This window comes from Cavia porcellus, unplaced genomic scaffold (genome assembly GCF_034190915.1).
Source record: "Cavia porcellus strain 051 isolate PalLab524CR breed Dunkin Hartley unplaced genomic scaffold, mCavPor4.1 scaffold_27, whole genome shotgun sequence".
NCBI lineage: Eukaryota > Metazoa > Chordata > Mammalia > Rodentia > Caviidae > Cavia > Cavia porcellus.
In genome coordinates, this window is record NW_026947510.1 from 391203 (window position 1) to 412573 (window position 21371).

The 21371-nt window shown below is 52.9% G+C and overlaps 1 protein-coding gene and 1 long non-coding RNA gene across 4 annotated transcripts; one reads left to right on the forward strand and one right to left on the reverse strand.

The window, feature by feature from the left end:
* Nucleotides 1–1054: 1054 nt before the first annotated feature.
* LOC106026089 (uncharacterized) lies at nt 1055–5245 on the forward strand. Its single transcript, XR_001199727.3, has 2 exons — nt 1055–1253; nt 4969–5245. It is a non-coding gene; the product is annotated as an uncharacterized LOC106026089 (long non-coding RNA).
* On the reverse strand, nt 3416–21166 carry Ptpn6 (protein tyrosine phosphatase non-receptor type 6). Of its 3 annotated transcripts, none has more exons than XM_063237605.1 (16): nt 20813–21166; nt 13232–13354; nt 12869–13063; nt 8770–8959; nt 8496–8612; nt 8297–8410; nt 8041–8137; nt 7668–7747; nt 7386–7535; nt 6427–6558; nt 6173–6327; nt 4483–4550; nt 4221–4372; nt 4042–4133; nt 3737–3900; nt 3416–3613 (listed from the first exon to the last, which is right to left on the reverse strand). In XM_063237605.1, the coding sequence occupies exons 1-15, from the start codon at nt 20824–20826 to the stop codon at nt 3786–3788; spliced, it is 1794 nt and encodes a 597-aa protein (XP_063093675.1). In that variant the 5' UTR covers nt 20827–21166; the 3' UTR covers nt 3416–3613; nt 3737–3785. The 3 variants fall into 3 exon arrangements, with proteins under 3 accessions (XP_063093675.1, XP_013000559.1, XP_003463286.1); XM_013145105.3 differs by having other exon boundaries at nt 3769–3900; nt 20813–21165; XM_003463238.5 differs by having other exon boundaries at nt 3760–3900; nt 20813–21164.
* Between the last annotated feature and the right edge of the window lie 205 nt (nt 21167–21371).

Here is a 21371-nt window from a genome sequence, read left to right on the forward strand (position 1 = left end):
CCTCTTCCTAGTGCTTCACCCTGCACCTAAAGGGGTAAAGTTCAGGAGTGGTTGATCAAGAGGCCTCCATAAGTCTTCAGGGCTCCCCGGAGGTCACTGCCGAGGAAGCCGACCCGGGGGCCATCTTTACCAGACAGTGTTAGGAGCTTCACAATTAGACCAACCAACACTGTGCTGGAAGATGGACCCAGAGCCAGCCAACATGGAGTCCAGGCAACAGCTGACCAGCTGATAGCCACAGGGATCCTGGCCACTAAGCGTCCAGGAGCCAGTCGCAAGCTCAGTATTAGCTGTGGGTTCTGGACTCAGAAGATGACAAATCACACTGGGCTGGAGGAGGGGCTGGGCCATTGTGTTCCTCCAGTGGGCAGCCATCCAACCCAGAGCCACCTCTGCAGCACCCTTGTCCAACAAGGGGCTTGCAGGGTGGTCAGGGGCCTGAGGTGACAGTGCCACAGGGCCAGGGGCCTCCATCATTACCCGGCAGTATTAGAGACCAAACCAGCACCCAAACACTGCAGGGTAAGACGAAGGCCCCCACCCAGCCTGTCTGCCACAGCAGCGGCAGGCCCCGGCCCGGCCCGGCCTGGCCCGCTTTCCCTCCCCCACCACCTGGTCCCCGAGGATACTTCCGGGTGAGCCCTGCTGCCCAACACCAGCCTCACCAGAAAGTGCTGACCACCCAGGCCCTGGGAGTTTCAGCAGCCACTCACCCCCACCCCGACCCTCCCACCCCTGCCCTTGGCCTCTGGCCCCTTCCCCTGCCACCCGACTCAATAGCCAGGCCCTGCCCCCAGCTGACCTCCGTTTGCTGGCCCTCAGCCCCAGGGACCCCTGCCCAATGGTCTTTACCTGTCACCAGGCCCATCTGGCCCTCAGAGTTGGATGTGGAGGAGAAGAAGGGACACCTTGGCCTGGACTCGGAGGCCTACAATGCGTCTTGGCCCACTCTTCCTCCTCCCTTCTCTGCCTGCCTGGGGCAGCCGGGCCTCACCTGGGCCCCGCCTGCCCTGCGCACAGGTGTGTCCTCCTGCCATAGGCTGCCCCCCCTCGCCCTCTTAACCCCTTCCCTCCCGGCACCAGCCACGGGCACCTCCAGTGCTTCCCACCCTCTCCAAACCACCTTGCTTCTCCTACCTGCCTGTTCTCGTTTCCAGAGGAACAAACAGAACTGCTCTCCGGTCCACACAGCAGGACCAGCCTGGTCCAGCGGACCCTGCCCAAAGCTGGAGCAGGAGGACAGAATCTCCGAGGTCAGTGCGGGGTCAAGCCTGGCACTACCAGGGGCTGGGGGAGATCAGGCAGGTCCTGCCCTGGAGCAGGGGTGCCTACACCAGCAGAGGCCCCAGCTGAACACCCACTCCAGCCTTCAGACTGTAGTGCGAAGCTGCCGTGCTCCCCCTACCCCAACCGGCAGCCATCCGCCAGGAGTGCTTCTCACACTGGGCGCTGGGATCCAGTTCTCCGAGCTCCAGGAGTCCAAGTCCCAGCCCAAGGGCAGTTGGCCCAAGGCAGGTGGAGGGATGGGACCTCCTTCCTTTCTTTGGAGTTGCTCAGGCGTTGCTGGGAGAGGGGCCCTGAGGCCGCAGGTGAAAGCCCCACCCCCACCTCCACCCCGGGGGCCACCGCTCCAGGGAGCTATTGTGTGGCCCAATCCCAGCGCCTGCCTGGCCTGCCCTCCCCTCCCTTTGTTTGCCTCCTTCCCCATACCTGTCTGTAATTATTCTGTTTTGGACTCTTTCTGACTCTGTCTCTGGAGTTCCAGGAGGACAGAGGCTGACTTGTCACTGATGGGCCACTGGCACACATCCGTGCAGGTGACACAGTGGACACTGGGGACTGTGCCCCAGGATGTAGCCTTCTTAACCTTAGTCCTTCTGGTAATGGAGGCCATTCTTCCCAGGTGTCTTGTGGCAGCTCAGCACCCCCATTTGGGGGACTCCAACCTTAAGTAAAGAGGTGCTACCCTCTAGATAAACTGACCTAATGCCCTGGAAAACAGAGGCAGGAGAATAGGAGCCCTTCCTTTGCCCCTCCTGGCCCAAGTGGGGGAGACAGAGAGGCCGGCTGCTAGATCTCCACTTCCTAGAACTCCCGAAAATTTTAGTGCTTGGATCCAGGAGCCTGGCAGGTGTGCGGTATGTCCCACTCTGGTGACCCTGCTGTGTCTCCAGGATAAGGCGGGAAGGGGCCCTGGGGTTAGGGGGTCTAGACTAAAATCTCAGCTTCCCAACCTGTGACCTTGAGAAAGTCATCTGATCTCTTTGTACCTCAGTTTACTCCATTATAAAATGAGGACACAGGTACCCCTGGGGGTTGAGCTGAGTATACTCAGTGGTAAGTGTGTGTCTAGCATTTGAGGGACCTTGGGTTCCATCCTCAGCACCAGAGATGAAAAAGATTCCTAGCATGAGTTAATTAATCCATGGTCTCTAAACGGTGCCTGGGCTCGAAGCCAGCATATAATGAATTATGGTTGCCACTGCTATTGTCATGCATTATCTCCAAGATCTTTATTACCACCCTGGGGATGGTAGATGAATTAGGATGATCCATTTTTTAAAGTAAACACTACATTTATTTAAATAGTTTTTTTTAAGTACAATACTCAGTTTAACAATCTGAGATACAGTTTATCCCAAACTCCACAAAACATTTTTTTAAAAATATAATGAAACAGGTTGGGTGTGGTAGCACATGGTTGTAATCCCAGCATTTGGCAGGCAGAAGCAAGAGGATCACCATGAGTTCAAGGCCAGCCTGAACTGCACAGCAAGACCCTGCCTCAAAAAATAAACACATAAATAATAAAACAATTTAGTAGTCCGTGGAAATTTCAAGTATACACATAGGAAAGAATTAGCAGTGAAATTAAGGAGGCAAAAAGGGCACTTCTCCCTTTACTCCATGCTCATAACGTTTTCCTGTGTATTTCACAATGTTCATTTTCCATTTCAAAGAAGAGTGCTGAAGGGTGTGACTCAGTGCTGTAGCACTTGGTAAACCCTGGCTTCATCCCCAGCACTGCAAAGAGGAGGGAGGAGAAGGGAAAGGGAAAGGGAAAGAAAAGGCCGGCCCCTGTAATCCCAGCACTTGGGAGGCTGAAGCAGGAGGATCTTCATGAGTTTGAGGCCAGCCTGGGCTACAAAGTGAGCTTAAGGGCAGCCTGAACTACACAGCAAGACCTTGTCTTAAAAAAAAAAAAAGAAAAAGAAAAAGAGAAAAGAAAAAGAAAGGGAAGAAAGAAAGGACAGATAGACTGTGGCATATGGCTCATGTCACATGCTGTGTGCAGCAGCGCCCAGAACCAGGTCAGCCTGACCGAAAGGCAGAGGTTTATGTGGCCCTAGACAGCACCACCCTGCCCCACCCACCCAAGAGTCCCTGGGCGAGAGAGGCACACTGAGCCCGAGGATACACCGGGATTCACAAACTTTATTTACAAAAACAGAAGGGCCTGCCTGTGCCGGGGTGGGGGCCTCGAGAGGCCTATGTACAGGGTCAGGGAGATAAGGCTGGGATGCAGCTGTTTAAATTACAGTAGAACAGGCAGGCAACTGGGTTCCCGGCTGGGTGGCTCCACAGGAGGCGTCCGCAGGGACCAGGGATGAGGCTGTAGAGAAGAGAGAGGGAGTCAGGCAGCTGCAACCCTGGGAGGGTAACACAAAGCAGGACTGGTCAGGCGGGGCTGCAGCCACCCTGCATCCTGGAGCTGGGATTGGAGCAGGGCGGAGACCTGCGCAATGCACGGGGCTGTACCATGGTCACCTCCGAGGGTGGCTAGCTCACTTCCTCTTGAGGGAACCCTTGCTCTTCTCCTTGTCTGCAGATTGCTGCTTCTTTACTTTCTCCTCCTTCTTGCTCTTACCATGGAGGTTCTCATAGACGTCTTCCTTGTGTCTGCAGGCAGGTGGGCAGGTACAAGTCAGCAGTGAGGACAGCAGACCTGGCTTGCCCAGCACTGACAGCTGCTCCACACCACCCCATCCAAAGAGAGCAAATGGGGGCAAAATGGAGAGACACTGGGGCAGGGTCACTCACTTGGAGGAGGTCCGGGAGGCCTTGGCATGGGCGCTTTTCATGGCAGGGGGGTAGGTGATGTTGCCATACTCTGACTCCTGGCCCTTCTGGGACTGTGGGCAAAGGTGTATGGGGCTATGGTTCCAGGGGGCACTGAGGGCTGACACCCACATTCCCCCACAGCCCTGTCCTGTGCTCACCTGCATGACTTCCAGCTTCTTCTTGGTGGTCTCAATGAACTGTGCGATGGCCACGTAGATGAACTTGTACTGTGCCTCTGTCTGCACCATGCCTGAGCGCTGCGCCCGTACCATCTGGATGGTCTTCTGGATGTCGATGTCACAGTCCAGCCCTGGGGCAGGAGCAGTAGCTCAGGCCCCAGGGAGGCGGAGGCTGGAGAAAGCAGAGGCCCAGGGACTGCCCAGCTACTCCCAAACACCCATCACACCCCCTGGCACTCACCCTTGGTGGAGATGCTCTCCATGAGCATGTCAATGACAATGATGGTGCCAGTGCGGCCTATGCCTGCGCTGTGGAGGGAGAGAGGGTGACGGTATCAGGGGCTGCAGCCACCTGAGGCGATGCACCCAGTGACTGCTTGAGCAGACAGAAACCTGGTCTGCAGAGGGCCCTCTACATCATCCAAGGAGTTTGCAGGCAAGGGCTGGGCTCTGGGGTACGCTGGACAGATGCACAGTCCTCCAGACACCTCCCAGAACTACCATCCTCTGCCTCTTCCTGTTCTGACCCCTCACTCCTAGCCTTGGATATATAGGACCCCCACCTTCCACAATGGTCTTGGGGGTTCGCCAAGGCTCTCCCTATCCCGGCCTTCCTGAATCCTATGGGTAGGGTGTGCAGCTCAGCAGCCCCATGATGAAAAGAAAAGAAAAGTGACCCTGGCACTTGTTTCTGAGATTTTCCTTCCCTTTTCTTCAAATCCTGCAGCAAGGCAATGGGACAAGGGCAGCTTGGAGACACGTGGCTCAGGGAGCACCAGGTTGGAAGCCGGAGCAGTGCGGCTGCAGGACCTCTCCCTCCTTCCACACCCCCTGCCACCACTCCAGACAAACAGACCATGGTGACCTAGGCCTGCCCGTAGCTGGGCCCAACAGGCAAGTGCTCTGAGTTGTGCGGTCTAATTTCAAACCCAGATTGTCAAAAATAAACCCCTCTCACCCACTTCCTTCCTGTAATGTCTAAATAAAGGCCCTGGGGTTTTCAAGCAGTGTATGAATGGGGGACATGACAGGAGGGTAGCTCCTGAGGCACCCAGTCCTTAGCAGGGCAGAGCAGACTAGGCCCCCAGGACAGCAGGAAGCCCGCTCCGGACTCGGCCTCATCTCAGGACTGAGGACAGACCGTTGCTGGTGGGAAGAAGGAAGTCTGAGGCCTGAGGTCACGGGGAAGGAGAAGAAAGAGAAGACACAGTAGGTTCCCATTTCCCCTGGCCCCTGCCTGACACTGCTAGCGTCTGAGCTGTACTCCACACGCAGAGAAGGGGCCTTATTTAATCCTCACAGCAACCCCACCAGCCCGACCTTACAGAGGAGAAATCTGGGGGTCAAAGAAGTTAAGTAATCTGTCCAAGAACACACAGTTGGAAAGCAGAAGACCCAGACTTAAGCAGGCTTCCCCTGGCCAGGACCTTAACCTCCTGGCTCCCCTCCCAGGCACTTGGGAAGCTTATTTGTGGGACCTCTGCTGAGCTGTAACCTTCCCACCTTCACACAAAGGTCCCCTGTCCCTACACAAACTGGAGGCTTGAGAAGGGGGAGAGAGGAAGGGACAGTGAATAAGTCCCCAGAACTACACATGGAGAAAGCAGAGGGTGCAGGCAGCAAAAAGCAAGCTCTGACTCCTGGCCCTTCTGGGACTGTGGGCAAAGGTTGTGGGGCTATGGCTCCAAGTGAGACTTGGAGGAAATGCGGGGAAGCCAGGGTGTGAGCCTACATTGACACTGAGCCCAGCACATCATCCGGCCAGGGTATGTCTTGGAGACTGTGTGGCACCTCCCTGCCCAGCAGAGCGCCATCACCAGGGCTGGTTCCCCCTGATCCGCCACAGTGAGGTGGCTGGGGAGGGAAGGCACTCGTGGGTGCTTCTCTGCTGTGGCTTTTCTTGCTGCCACTGTCACCGCTGTGGGCTTCACCTGCAGTGCACAATGATGGGCCCGGCATGAGGCAGACTCTCCTGCCGCTGGTTGATCTGGTCCAGGAAGCTGAGGACACCCCCAGGCTCACTGGGGACCCCGTGGTCAGGCCAGCTCAGGTACTGGTAGTGCCAGATCTCCCGAATCAGGTCACCCTGGACCAAGGACACAGACGGGGTCAGCACCCTACACTCCCATACCACACCCCATCCAAGCAGGGGCTCCAGGAGTGGTCAGGGGCAGGGAACACGCACATTGTCCAGTGGGGACACCTGTAAGGTGCGGAGTTTATACTCAGCTGCGTCGTGCTCACCACAGTTGGTCACCGAGTAGGGGCCATAGGCGCGCTGAGAGCCCACCTCTGGCCAGTAGGGGACACATTTGTTCTGAAAAGCAGGACAAAGATGAGCACAGAAGCAGGCACTTCAGCCGCTGAGGACCCTGCACTGGGGCTGAGTTCCTGCACGGGTGCCAACATGCAAAGGATGAGTGTGCTGCTGTGAGCCCACTGAGAGCCAGGAGACCAGGGATCCCATCTGAGGCCCACTAACAGCCACTGCAGCCCAGCTAAGCAACCACTGAAGCGTCCAGTTCATCTAGGAACAGCTTAAGGCTACAAACCTGGAGCTGCAAAAAATTCGGAGCTGGGGTGGTCCAAGCTCAGTGATAAAGCACTTGCCTGGCCTACATGAGGTGCTGGCTATGACCCACAGCAGTGCAAAACACGAAGGGAAAAGAGAAAAACTGAAGCAAATAGCGACACTGAACATGGCCTGGTGCCTCCAAGGACCACACAGAGAAGGGCGAATGGGAGAAACAGAGTGTACCACTGGGAACAGGGCCCACCCAGGAAGAGGCTAATTCTCCCTGAGGTTTGTGGGCAACCCCAAATGGCTTCACAGAGGAGGTCACATTCGAGTTGGACTCCAAAAGAAAGAGTGCCAATGCCAGGCAGGGGACATAGAGCCTCATGCATGCCAGGGAAGTGCTGTACCACTAAGCTATACCCCAGCCTTAGTTCCAAGGCTGAGTTTGGAGTCCACAGTTGGAAGCTAGAGTCTGGGAGTGCAGGGGCACTGGTTTCCCCCAGACACCAGAGCCTTGTCCTCTCGGGTCCCTTTCCACCCTGACATCTGAACTTTGTTTGGCTTAACAGTGCTTAACCAGTCTTGGGAAGGGAATGCGGAAATTGAGAGTATAGTGTGGGTCCTACCCGGCCTTTCTCCACCTCTCGGGTGGTCATGACAATGACACGCGTGTTCTCCTGCCACGCCATCTGCCAGAAGTCGTTGACGGTGGCCTCCAGACAGCCCTGGCTGGCGATGTAGGTCTTAGAGTTCTCATCAGGGCCTAGCAGCTTGTTCTGGATGTCAGTATAGAGAGAGGCATCCCAGGACTGTGAGCCCCAGGCCCTCTACCACCACCCTACACATCAGCTTCAGCTTGGCCCAGGTGTCTCGGGGTCGGGAACTCCCATGAGTCCCAGGCCACTGACCTTGACATAGTTGGCATTGATGTAGTCAGACCCAGGAATGTTACTGTCTCGTCCCTGCAGGATCACTCGGGTATGGTCAACTGCAGAGGGCAAAGAGGTAAGGAAGTGGCCTGGGACAGCCAAGACAGACCTTTCCTAAACTGATGGGATTCTGTTGCATCTGAAGCCCTGTGGCTCACAGAGGACCATGGGCGGGCAGGGGTGGATCAGCCTGGGGTTGGGGAGCGGTGTCCTAAGGAGTAGAGTGGGCGGGGAGATGGTGGAAGGTTCCAGGAAGAGGCTTCCAGAAAGGAGAGCTCTGCCAGAGGGGGAGGGAGACCCCATGCGCAGGAAGGAGACTCAGGTTGCAGAGGCTGCAGGCAGTGGTGCTTACAGGGGAGAATGTTCTTGTAACGGTTTTTGCTCTTGTTCTCCGGCCGCTGCCCTTCCAGCCGCTGGTGCAAGTTCTTCACCTCCTGCTTCTGCAGACTCTGAGAGGTGAGGGGAGACATGAGCACCAGCCTGGGGTAGGGACACATCCACAGGTGGCGACACTGAGGACTAGAGCAGGATTGGGTGCATAAAGGGGACACAGCATCCTCAGTGGCCAACTGCCCCGCTGTCCCAGCCTTGCCATCCCTGTCATATACCTCAAACTCTTCCCAGAAACCAGCCTTGGCTGTGTCCTCTGACTCCTTCTTCTTATTCAGCTCTAAGACCCTGTTCTCAATGTCGGCCGCATTCACCCGAGTGGCATAGTAAGGCTGAGGTGCAGGAGGACAAGGCAGCAACTTAGAGATCTTGGGAGTGCACCCCCGGGGGAGCGGGGGTACCAGGCCTACCCCTCACCTGCCGCAGGTAGACAAAGGCACCCGAGGCCTCCTCGATCCCTGTCTTCTTGAAATGTTCCACCAGGTCTGTGAGGTTGTCAAAGATCTCTGAGCCTCCCACCGTGTAGCGTTCACCCTGGAGGTGCCAAGCAGGGCCACCCTTCAGGGCCCAAGCCTCTTTCCATGCACTCGCGGTCAAAGCCCAGGCTGGCCCTTCCACAGCCCAGCCTTAGCCACAGGCACAGCCAGGAGCCCTGCAGGATGCACCCCCCTCGATTACACAGCTGCCTCACCTCACACATGACCTTGATGTGGGTGACCTTGAGCGGGGAGCCCACACCGGCCTTGGGCTGGTCGCTGAGCACTGACAGCACAAAGTCGCCAGGCTGGCTGAGGCTCTCACGCACCAGGAAGGTCCAGGGTTCACCCTTGGCCTGCAGCAGTGCCTCAGCCTGTATCCCCGACATATGGCCATGGTACCACCTAAACAGCAAGGGCGGGAGATGAGGGCTGGAGCAGAGAGAGGCTCAGAGAGAGGGGCTCCCACAGTAGCGGTGAGCTCAACACCTACCACCTGCTGTTTGCTTTCAAATCCACCACTATAAAAGTCCACGATGGCACCACACTCCTGTAATCCCGGCACTCAGGAGGCTGAGACCAGAGGATTGCCATGAGTTTGAGGCCAGCCCAGGATACATAGTGAGTTTAAGGACAGCCTGAACTACATAGCAAGACCCTGTCCCAAAAAACAAAAAGTCAAATCCACCAATATATTTAGGTCCATTACTGTCTTATTACATGTGGAGGAAAAAGCAGGTATGGCTATGGCCATGTGTGCCAGTAGTTCTGGCTACTGCTGCTCTGGAGGATTGGGAGGGAAGGTTAGAGGCAGCAATTGTCCCCGGTTTACAAATGAGGAAACAGGCTGAGCACCTGCACCCTGGCCCCACACCCCTGACTGATAGGAGAAAACTCAACAGTTCTAATCAAGCCAGGCATGGTGTGCATGCCTGTAATCCCAGTACTCCAGGAGACAGAGATGGGAGGATCCCAAATCTGAGCCCAGGCTGGGGAATGGCAAGACTCTGTCTTAAAATCTGAAATGTTTTCCAGGTATGGTGGTGTGTACTTGTAAGCCCAGACCTCAGGAGGCAGAGGCAGATAGACTGCCACAAGTTCAAGTCAGCCTGGGCTACATGGTAAATTCAAGGCCAGCCTGGAATATATAGTGAGACCTTGTCTCAAAAATATTACTATTATTTGGGCCAGGGATAAATCCTAAAGCTCAGCAGCTTAAGCACCTGCCTGGCAAGTGCAAAGTCATGAGTTCGGTTTGTTTGTTTGTGGGTTTTCTTTGGCAGGGGGATGTGGGGGATTGAACTCACAACTCATGCTTGCCAGGCAGACGCTGTGCCACTGAACTATATCCCCAGCCCACCTTGTCTCAAAAATTTTTAATTTAATTTAATTTAATTTAAGGGGCTGGGGGCTGGGGATGTAGCTCACTTCAAAAGGTCTTGGGTTCAATCCCTAGGACCAGAAAAAAAGAAAAGTTCTAACCATGGGGTTTGGGGGTATAGGTCCATGTGATACCATGCCTGTACTTACCATGGACAAGGCCCCTTGCTCACTACCCCAGCATAAAAAAAGTAATAAAAAGAGTTTCAACCAGGCTTTGAACCCAGAGCTACCTCTGCAAGCTTAAGACTGAAAGGCAGGTAACGTTCGGGATATCTGGAGAGACAAACGCTAAGGGAAAGTGTCCCTAAGACGCAAGTTTGGGCTGGGGAAAGAAAGCAGAGACAAAGGAAGAGAGGCAGATGGAGGCCAAAACCACAGAGATTGGTGGGAGACAATAGAACGGAAGTCAAGGGAGGGCACGGGGAGGACCCCAGGAGCGGGGACACAAACGCCCACTGGGAAAGAGCAACGTGGGGGCCCACGGGGGCCCACGATGATGTCAGGGAGCCCAGGCTTCAAAGGGGCTCAAAGGCTTCAAAGGGGCTGTCAGGGTAGAAAGCAGAACTAAGACCTTTCCCCGAAGCACACCCCTTCCCAGGAGGAAACTGCAGCCCCAGATGCCCAGCCCCACAGGAAACCACGTGATGGAAAAAACACAAAACTCCTTCTGGGGAGAGTGAGAAGTGAGGTGGTGAGGTTTCCTCAGCCCAGGGCCAGGAGGGGGCATTTTCCAACCGCAGGGACGGGGGAAGGTGGAGGGGCTGGGCCCCACTAACCCATGCACACCTGCTGGCCACTGCTACTCAGGGCTTCTACCTCTCCCGCCCCACCCAGGAGCTCAGGGCCACCCTGCAGGGACAGGGGAAAGGGGACAAGCCCCTTCCCTGAGATAGGATGAGGAAGTCTCCTTGCAAATGATGGCTGACCACAGGCCAAAGGCTCAGCTCACCACCCAGGGACAGATGCAAATTCCTGAGAGAGAAGGGCAGCAGCCACAGGCAGGGAACACAGACAGAAGCTTGGGGCAAGAGCCTCCCACATGTGCTCAGGTCAGGGGCGAGGCTCGCACTCCTAGGCAGGGGTGACCCCAGCACCTCTGAGAGCCGCCCGTCCTTAACCTCCCAGTCCAGTCCGCTCCTTTTCCCCTGGGCTTCTCTGACTCTTCAAAGTCAGCTCTCAGCCCTGCTGGACGGCCTGTACAGCCACCCTTCCACTTCCAGTCTCTCTGTGGCCCCTCCCAGGCCCTGTTGCCCCATAGCCTGGGCCTGGAAGGAGGGGGACTACAGGGGTCTCTGGGTGGCAAACAGCCATGAATGTTGTAGGGAAAAAGAAATCACTTCAGAAGGTGGCTCACACCTGTAATCCCAGTACTCAGGAGCTTGAGCTGAGACAGGAGAATCGCCATGAGTTCAAGGCCAGCCTGAACTACATAGTGAGATCCTGTCTCAAGTAAATAAATAAATGAAAGAAAAAAAGAAATTACTTGAGAGGGCCACCATGAGGAAAGGCATCCATTCTTAGTATTCATTGGTAGAAAAGAAGCCCCTCAAAGAAAGGTGATGGATGGTTCCACATCCACTGGAAAGAGGTCTCCGGCGGTGGGCATAGGGCTTTGACCTCAGCCTCATCCAGTTCTAAGTTTTCATCAGTGACTTAACACAAATATGGATGAAGTTTATAGACCTCAAAAAGCCTGAAAACTAGCCGGGCGTGATGGCAGCACTCGGGTGGCTGAGGTGGGAGTTCGAGACCAGCCTGGGCTACAAAGTGAGCTCAAGGCCACCCTGAACTGTACAGCGAGACCCTGTCTCAAAAAAGACCAAAAAAAAAAAAAAAAAGCCTAAAAACTTCTTTGGATATAGCTCAGCAGTGGAGCATGTGGTCGGCATGCACAAGGCCATGGGTTCCATCCCAGCAACAAAGAAAAACAATGACTAAAAGCTAGCAGCATCAAAGTTCAGAATCGTTGCAACAGTTAGCACACACATACGGGGCAAGGCCCATTTTGCCCTCCAGGGGAAGAAACCTTTACCATAACATGTTCTGCCACTAAAGCACTAAACTGGGCTACCGTGTAATAAAGAGCTTTATTTTTGGTGGTGGTGATGCACTAAGGATTGAACCCAGGGCCTTGGCACTAAGCTATATCTCCAGCCCTGTTTTATTTGGAACGAGGTCTCACCAAGTCACCAGATCCCCAGGGTAGGCTTAAACTTGTAGCCGCCCATCTCAGCCTATCCCAGTGCTGGGATCACACACCACTCTGGCTAATGAGTAGCTTTCATATTCCCCCTCCATCACCAGTACTTTGGGACCACACAGGGTCATCCAGCCCAGTGATGGGGCCCTATCTTTATGGCAAAGTAGAGAAGGAATCGCCTGTCACCAGGACAGAGATGGGTCCTGTGCCCAAGTGACCACCCAGATCCTTGTTTAATTATCCAGGTTGGGGCCCTGGGCAAGCTTTACCGACCCCAATGGATTGACCAGTTCTCACCAGGTTGCTTAGGTAAGGCATTAAGTGTCCTAATAAAAGGAAACCTCCAGCACTCAGGAGGCTGAAGCAGGAGGACACCACAAGCCAGCCAGGGCTACATAGTGAGTTCAGTGTCCACCTGAGCTACATAGCAAGACCCTGTGTCTCAAAGAAACAAAAACTGAAAACATTTTTAAAGGTAAGCCATGATGGGCCTGCCCATGAACTTCTCACTGCTCTTAGGAGCCTGCCCAGCCCAGGAGAAATTCAAAGAAAGGAGACTCGGTTCCACAGAAAGAGTGTTTGAGCCAGAGGGCTGACCTGCCAGGAACACCAGGCTGAGGAGTGGCCTCCCTGACACTCATGGGGATGGGTTGGCAGCTGACAGGGACCTGGACATGGGCAAGGTAGCCCTCAGCTTTGCTTCCCTGGGGCCAGGGGAGTGGGTTTGTCACCTCTCGCTGGTGGGGTCGGAGCAGTTGAGCGGGTACTTGAGGTGGATGATGGTGCCATCTCGGTCCTGCAGCACGGCCTGCTGTTGCGTGTAGTACTCCACCAGCTCGGTCAGTGTGGCGAACTTCTCCCCGCCATATAGGTCATAGAAGTCTCCCGTGTTCTGGATCCGAATATGGGTCACCTGATCCCCTACCCTGTAGAGGGCCAGGTGGTGAGGTTGGAGGTGCAGGCACAGGGGCGGGGCACAGTGGGAACAGGCTGGAGATGGGGACAGGACAGCAGGCGACACAGGGTGGAGGCTATGCCATGGGGAACAGGCCTGAGGGTTCTGGGGCTGGGCCGCAGTAGAAAGGGCTGCCTACCTGACAGACAGCGAGAAGTCGCCCTGGTTCTTGCGACTGGGCCGAGCCAGGAAGCTGCCATCCACACCCCGACCCTTGAGCAGGGTTTCGGCATCCAGCCCGCTGAGGTCGCGGTGGAACCACCTGGTGGGGTGAGCAGCAGTGAGGAGGGTCCCCAGGCCCAGACACCATGCCATCTGCTCCTGTGAGCCCCAACCCCTTACCTCACCATCCTGGGGGCTCCCGGAGAGGAAGGGGGTGCTGGGAAAGAGGAGGTGCGGCTTGTCCAGGCCAGAGAGAACTCAGAGGCCCAGGCCACCTCCTCGTCACCTAAGCCTGAGGTCCTGGCACAGGGCTGCCAATCCACAGCCCCCAGGCAGCGGTAGGGCGGGGACAGGAAGGGGCGCGGTCGACCCCTGGGGGAACTCACATGTACTTCTCATTTTGGAGCACAACGAGCAGAACCAGAGGGTGGCGATGGGGGAGGGACGGCTTCCCACACGTCTGCCCTCAGGACCAGGAGTATGAGGACACACTTGCGTGTGTCTCGGACCCTTCCTGCCCACTTCATGCCTCCTGCACTAGACCTCACACCATTGCCCCCTCTTCCACCTGCTCTCTGTCCACAGCCTTTTGTGGCAGTAACCAACAATGACACGGATCAGTGTCATTTAGCAGAATGTCACTGCACGCTAGACACTATACAATGTCACTCACAAGTCTTAAAAGTCATTGCTCATCAAGCCCTATGACATTGGTATCCTCTGTTCCCATTTTACAGATGAGGAAACTGATGCTAAGGGAGTTTACAGCATTGCCTGGATGACACCAATCTGGGATTCAGATCCAGACAGTTTGGCCCCAAAGTCACTGATTTTTAACTACTCTACACCAGCCCTCAGGGTCTCCAAGAACAGGCTGAGCTCTCCCTGTTCAAAGGGGCTGTGAAGGAAGGGAGGCCCAGGGCATCTGCCCCTCTGCTCTCCATTGTCACCATCTGAAGAGAAGTTACTCATGCAGAGTAGGACAAAGTGACCCTCCTCTCTGGCTCAGGGTTCTGAGCAGCTGGCTTCTGATGCTCTGTTTTTGCAGCTCAAGTGGAAAACAGCTAAGCCAAAGCCAGAGGGAGGATGCTAAGCAGAAGACCCCAGGCTGATCCAAGGAGAGCAGAGCCAGGGGGAGCACCCCAGGCTCAGCAGCTGCACCTTCCACACCTCCCGACACCTGCTGGACACCTGGCTGTGTCTCTGTCACAGTTTGAGCAGGAGACAGAGTTCACTGCCATTCCACAATAAAAAACAAAAAAGCAACCAATAGTCCCATCCCGCAATAAAAAACAAAGAAGACCCCAATATTGCATGATATCTATGCGTGACCTTCATAAAAATAAATAAATTGACCAGGAGCCTGCAATTTCTACAAAAGGTCTTAGGCGCCAGGAACAGTGTCTCCATCTGGTTGGGATCCATGTGTGTCTGCTTAAAGATGAAGCTGATAACACATGACTGTAATCCCAACACTCAGAGGGCTGCTGCAAGATTGCCAAAAGTTTGAGGCCAGTCTGGGCTACATAGCAAGACTATCTCAACACCAAAATTAATTAATTAATTAGAAAAATACTAAGTTGGGATGTGGTGTGGCTCAGTGATAAAGCAAGCAGTTAGCATGTGTGAGACCCTGGGTTCTACCCCCAATACCACACAAAAAAGTGTGAGGTTGTATGCACCTTATATCTCTCTTTTTGTTTTGTGTGTTTTGTTTTGAGACAGGGTCTCAATATGTAGTGAAAGCTGGCCTTAAATTCACTATGTAGCCCAGGTTGGCTTCAAAGCCATGGCAATCCTCCTGCTTCAGCCTCCCTGAGTGCTGGGATTATAGGTATGTGCCACCATACCTGGTACTATTGTTATACCTCTTTTTCTTTTTACTTTTTTGCCTTTTTCCTTTTTATCAGTAACAGGGATCGAACTCACAACTGCCTGCTTACAAGGCAGGCGCTTATGCTGCTGAGCTAAATCCCCAGACCTTTTCTTTTCTTTTTTGTGGTACCAGGAATCAAACTCAGGACCATGCACTTGTCAAGCAGGTGCTTATGCCGCTAAACTATATCCCTGGCCCCACTATAGTTATATCTCAATTTAAAAAAAAAAAAAAAACTGTGTGGTAGCACATGCCTATATTGCATACTTAGGAGACTGAGGCAGGTGGACCTCAAATTCGAGACCAGTCTGGGCTACTTAGTAAAATTTTGTCTCAAACAGCAAATTAATAGAAAGAGTTGGCAATGTAGCTTAGTGGTTCAATGCTTGCCTATCCTGCTGGAGGTCCCAGTTTCCATCTCCTGTACCACAAAAATTAAAGTACAAAGTGTGACTTCCTCACATGACAACTGTTTTAGTACTGTGATACTAAAGATTGAAACCAGAGCCTTCATGCTGAACCACATCCTCAGCCCTTCATTTTTATTTCCAGACAGTCTTGCTAAATTGCCCAGGCCAGGCTCGAGCTTTCAATCCTCCCTCCTCCCAGTGTGTGCTGGTCTCACAGGCATGAACCACCATGCCCAGCTCACTTTATCTTTTTTTTTTTTTTTGTACCAGAGATTGAACTCACTACCTCACGCTTGCCAGAGAGTCACTTATGCCATTGAGCTAAATCCTTGGCTCATTTCATCATTTTAAGAAACCTCGATTATGGTTTTTCTCCAAACATGGTTTCTCTTGCACACCAGTGCCCTGGGGAATTGGCCCAGTCACTTTATCACATGGTCCCCCTGCACTGCCTTCACTTTGGACATCTTAACGCAGAGACCCGGGCCTCCTGGCGCCACCAACACAGTGCAGAGGAGTCTATGCAAAGTGGCCACGTGCCCTGGCCACCTCCCTCCCTAAGCCTGGCACTAGGATACATGCAGCAAACAGAGTCACCAATACACACACCAGCACGCCCACAAGGACGCCTTCCTGTCTCCACAGGCAAGCCCCCGGGGCCTCCCACCCACGTCCTTCCACTGCCAGGCCTGGTCTGGGCTGAGCCCACACAGACAACGTGTCCTCACCACCCAAGCTTCCGCACACGCTCAGCGCCGCACATCGGAGGCACCCAGGCCGAGCTCCCTCCTTCCACCATCCCTGACCTCTTCGACCTAAGGAAGTGGCAGGGATTTCTATGAAGGCTCCAATCCAGAAAACATTTGGATAAGATGCACAGGCCCTAGCTGGGCTTGGTGGCACATGCTTGTAATCTCACCACTTCAGAGGCTGAGGCAGAAATAGAGACGAGAATTCAAGATCAGCCTGAACTACACAGTGAGTTCAAGGTCAGCTTGAACTATACAGCAAGACCCTGTCTCAAAAAAAAATCATTCATTTTTTCGTTTTTTGCTGTTTTGGTGGTTTGTTTTGAGACAGGGTCTCATTATATAGTGGAGGCTGGCCTTAAATTCACTATGTAACCCAGGTTGGCTTTGAACTCATGGTAATCCTCCTGCCTCAGCCTCCAGAGTGCTGGAATTAGCAGCATGCACCACAATACCCTGCTGCTTTTGTTTTGAGATAGAGTCTCTGCTACTTATTTCACGCAGGTGATCCTTCTGTCTCAGCCTCCAAGGTCTAAAAGTATAGGCACGTATGATCTTTCAGTTATTATTCGTTATTATTCGGTTATTATTCGTTATTATTCAGTATTATTCGTTATTCAGTTATTATTCCTGTGCTTCAGTATCCGCATCTGATGATGGAAGTTAACTGTAATTCCCAAATACTGCCGCTAAAGGTAATAAGCCAGTTACACAGGAAACTGAGGCTCACTTAATGCAGGATTTTTTTTTCTTTTTGGTACCTGGGATCAAACTTGCAACCTCGTGCTTGCCAGGCAGACACTTGCGCTGCTGAGCTAAAAAAATTTTAATGGAGGAATTGTTTTGTTTTGTCTTTTGAGACAGGGTCTCACTATGTACTCCAGACTGGCCTTGAACTCCAGCAATCATCCTGCCTCAGCTTCTAGAGCACTCGGATTACACATATGTATCACCATGCCTGCTTAGACCAAGGAATTTGAGGGCAGTCTAGGCAACACAGTCAGTCTCCCATCCAAAAAACAAAAAAGGAGGAGGAGAAAAAGAAGAAAAAAAAAAAATGCCAGGCGCAGTGGCACATGCCTGTAATTCCAGCACTCAGAAGGCCAAGGCAGGTGGATCACCATGAGTTTGAGGTCAGCCTGGGTTACAAAGTGATTTCCAGACCAGCCTAAACCATGTAGTGAAACCCTGCCTCAAAATTAAATTAAATTAAATTAAATTAAAAAGTGCTGAACTACATAGCAAGTTCAAGATGCACCTTATCCTGAGTGAGACCTTGTCTCAAAAGAGGAGGAGGAGGAGGAGGAAGAGGAGGAGGAAGAAGAAGAAGAAGAAGAAGAGGAGGAGGAGGAGGAGGAGGAGGAGGAAGAAGAGGAAGAAAAAGAAGAAGAAGAAGAAGAGAAGAAGATGATGAAGATGAAGATGATGATGATAATGATGATGATGATGATGATAGGGGGAGGTGGAGAAAGACAGGCATGTGATACACACTGGTAATCCCACCATTCAGAAGGCTGAGGCTGGGGAATAACCCTGAGTAGTTCACGGCCAGTTTGGACTATGCAGTGAGTTCAAGTTCATCCTAAGAGGGAGACCTTGTCTCAAAAAAGGAAAACAAAACCCTAACAGGTGGTAGAATTTCAGTATCAATAGCTTTTACATCATGTCATCCACTCTCTACAACCCCCTTCCATCCTCTGGTTCAATCAACCAGAAGTTGAAAAAATGCTTTATTATTTATTTATTTATTATTATTATTATTATTTAATTGTGTCTGTTGGGCCCAGGCATGGTAGCACATACCTGAAATCCCAGAATTCAGGAGGCCGAGGCAGAAGGATTGCCAAGAATTGGGGTCTGCCTGGGTTGCACAGAGTTCAAGGCTGGCCTAACCTAAATAGTGAGACTGTCTTGAAAACAACAAAAAACAACGCCTAAGTAAATATTTAAAAGGACTGAGGATGCAGCTGAATGCCAAGGTCCTGGTTTGAAGGCCCACTCCAGGGGCTGAGGGATTGTGCATGTTTAACGATGTGCAGACTTTTCCCCTCATTATCCCCTTCACATGGCAATAGGACCCCAGTGGGCACATTTACATAGGATTAGGGTTTATGAATACTCTTTGAGATAGTCCCAAGCATATGGAAGATGTGTGTGGACTCCATGAAATGATACACTGTTTGTATCAGGAACTTGAACAGATACAGACTTTGCCATCTGCTCCTGGTCCTAGAACCAAACCCCAAAATTCTCCCATGGATACTGAGCAACCAAGAGACAAAGAACAAATATTTGCCTTTTTGAAACAGGGTCTCACTATACAGGTCAGGGTGGCCTTGAGCTTATTTCATAGCCCAGGCTGGTCTTGAACTCAAAATGATCCTCTTGCCTCAGTTTCCCAAATGCTGGGATTACAGGCATGCACTACACCTGGCTTTTGTTGTTTTTCTGAGACAGGGTCTCATCAGGTAGTTCAGGATAGTTTTGAACTCACTGTGTAGCCCAAGCTGGCCCAGAACTCATGGCAATCCTCCTGCCTGAGCCTCCTCAAATACCTGGATGATAGGTATGTGCCACCATCCCTGGCACAAATGTGTTACTAGTTCTTGGGCTACCTTTTTCTTATTTTATATTCTTATTTTATATTTTTGGTAGTAGGAATCACAGAGCTAAATCCCCAGGCTTTTTTTTTTTTTTTTTTTTTTTTTTTTGTACTGGGAATCAAACTCAGGACCTTGCCCTTACCAAGCAGGCACTGTGCCACTGAGCTATATTCCAGTCCCCAATCCATTTTTATGTTAAGGATGGGTTGTGCCATATCATGAAATTGGGCTTGAATTTGCAATCCTCCTGCTTCAGCTTCCAAGTACTGAGACTTCAAAGTGTGGGCTACCATACCTGGACCCCAGCTCTTTTTTTTTTTTTTTTTTTTTGAGTCTCACAATGCTGTTTATGTGGCCTTGAACTCACCTTGTAGCTCAGGCTGACCTCAAACTTGCAGTGATCCTCCTGCCTCAGCCTCCCAAGTACTGGGATTACAGACGTTATATTTATTTTGAGATAGACTCTCATTAGGTTGCCCACCATTGTCTTGAACTTTCAATCCTCCTGCCTCACAGCCTTCTGAATAGCTGAGATTACATACATATCCAGCTCATGCCAACCGTATTTAGCTACTATTAGTACAATTTTAGAAACAAAATGTGAGACTCCGAAATGTTAAGTAACTCACCCAAAGTCATAAGCTAGTGAGTGGGAAGGTAAACAAGCCTGGTTCTATGACATGGCCTGATGGCCAGTCTACCACAATGCTGCAGCCAACTAGGGGCAGATTCTGGGTGCAGAGGGAAGACAGAGGGGCTGGTACCACCTCCAGAGGCAACACCACGCAAGGCACAGAGGTGCAAGCACCATAGGCAGAGGAGTGGGGCCAGGCCAGCACGTGGTGCAGCTAGTGTGAAGTGGCTCAAAGGCCTGGACCTGGTCACCACGGGTCTGAGGGCTCTGTGCTGGCTAAGGCCCTGCTAAACCACATTGTAGGAAAAAAACAATGGCCACACCACAGAATGGCCCAGGAGCCAAAGACTGAGTGAGAGCTTTCCTCAAGACTAGCAAGTGTGAAGTGTGGCCAGGGCAGGCAGTGTAGACAGAGAGAAAGGGATGCCTGAGAAAATGCCAAGCGGGCCTGCCCTGGCCTGGCCCTGCTCCCTCTCCGGGCCCCTCTGCACTGGTACACTGTTTTTCCGTGGCCTCACCCCAGGTTGTACACTTGTGACTTCTTGTCCTTAAGGCTGCTTGACTCCTGAGCACCCTATAACTGCATCTGCCTCCTCATCCAGGTCTCAGCTGATGCCACCTCTGCAGCAAGCCCTCCAAGTCGTCCAGCTAGTAGTGTCCCCAGCACCCCGACCCTTGCCAGTACACCCAATTCTACATAACATTTCTGAGCACCTGACATAGTCCTTTGTATCAGTTCTTTTTTTTTTTTTTTTTTTTTTTTTTTTGGTAGTACGAGGGATTGAACTATGGAGCACTGAGTTATATTCTCAACTCTTTGCTTTTTCTTTTTTCCCCTTTTTAGAAACAGGGCTTCAATAAATTGCCCAGGGTGGCCTCAAACTTGGAATTCTCCTGCCTCACCCTCCTGTGAAGCTGGGATTAAAGGAGTGGATTACCACACTCGGTTCTTTTTATTGGGTTGTTAGGTGTCAACCTTTTAACTGAAATGTTAGTGTGACAGCAGGGCCCATGCCTGTCTCATTAAACGGTAGCTGCCACCCAGGGAGAAGGCAGAAGCAGAGGTCAGGAGGCAGCGGCAATGATGAAAAAAGATACACAACTATCCAAGGAAAATGGGAAAGCACCAAGGGGCAGAGGAGCGTGAATGAGCCAGGGATCCTCGAATCTTGAGTGGAAGAGAAAGTCGGGGGACAGGAAGCCCAGCGGCGACAGGAGGCAGAAGCAGCCTTCACTCACACCTGCTAAGGCCCTCCTAATCTACAGGCACCCGCAGGAGAACTTACCCGCTAGACAGCATCTCCCTGGAGGACTGGGGAATCCCTGGCAGAGGGGGGCGGGACCAGGCCAGGGGCACAGCTGTGACCGGTTTAGGAAGGAAGACCGCGCCGGAACTCAGCCACTTCCTCTTCAATCGCTGGCCAGGCCGATGGCACAGCGAGGCCGAGCCCCTGGACTAACGGTCACCCGGGAAGACAGGTGGGGCGGGGCTGGCCAGATGCCCTCACAGTGCTGCCCCGCTGTCCCTGAAGTTCCCAGACCGCCACCAGACCGAGCTCCTCAGGGGAGGGGAGGAGCCACCTGCAGCTCCACCTGGAGCCAGACTGACAGCAGTGCGGGGTGGGTAGGAGTGAAGACCAGGAAGTAACGGCAGCCAAGGACACGCCCCGCCACGGGGCTCTCAGCGCGAGCGTCCTCAGAGAAGGAGGTGCTGCCCGTGCAGACCCGCCCCTCCCAGACCAGAGGAGCCCCAGCCAGCCCTCACCTGCCCTGGGAAAGCAACCTGGGAAAGCAGAGGGAGGTTGGGGGGAGAGGCGAGGCTTCAGAAGACCGACAAAGTCGCAA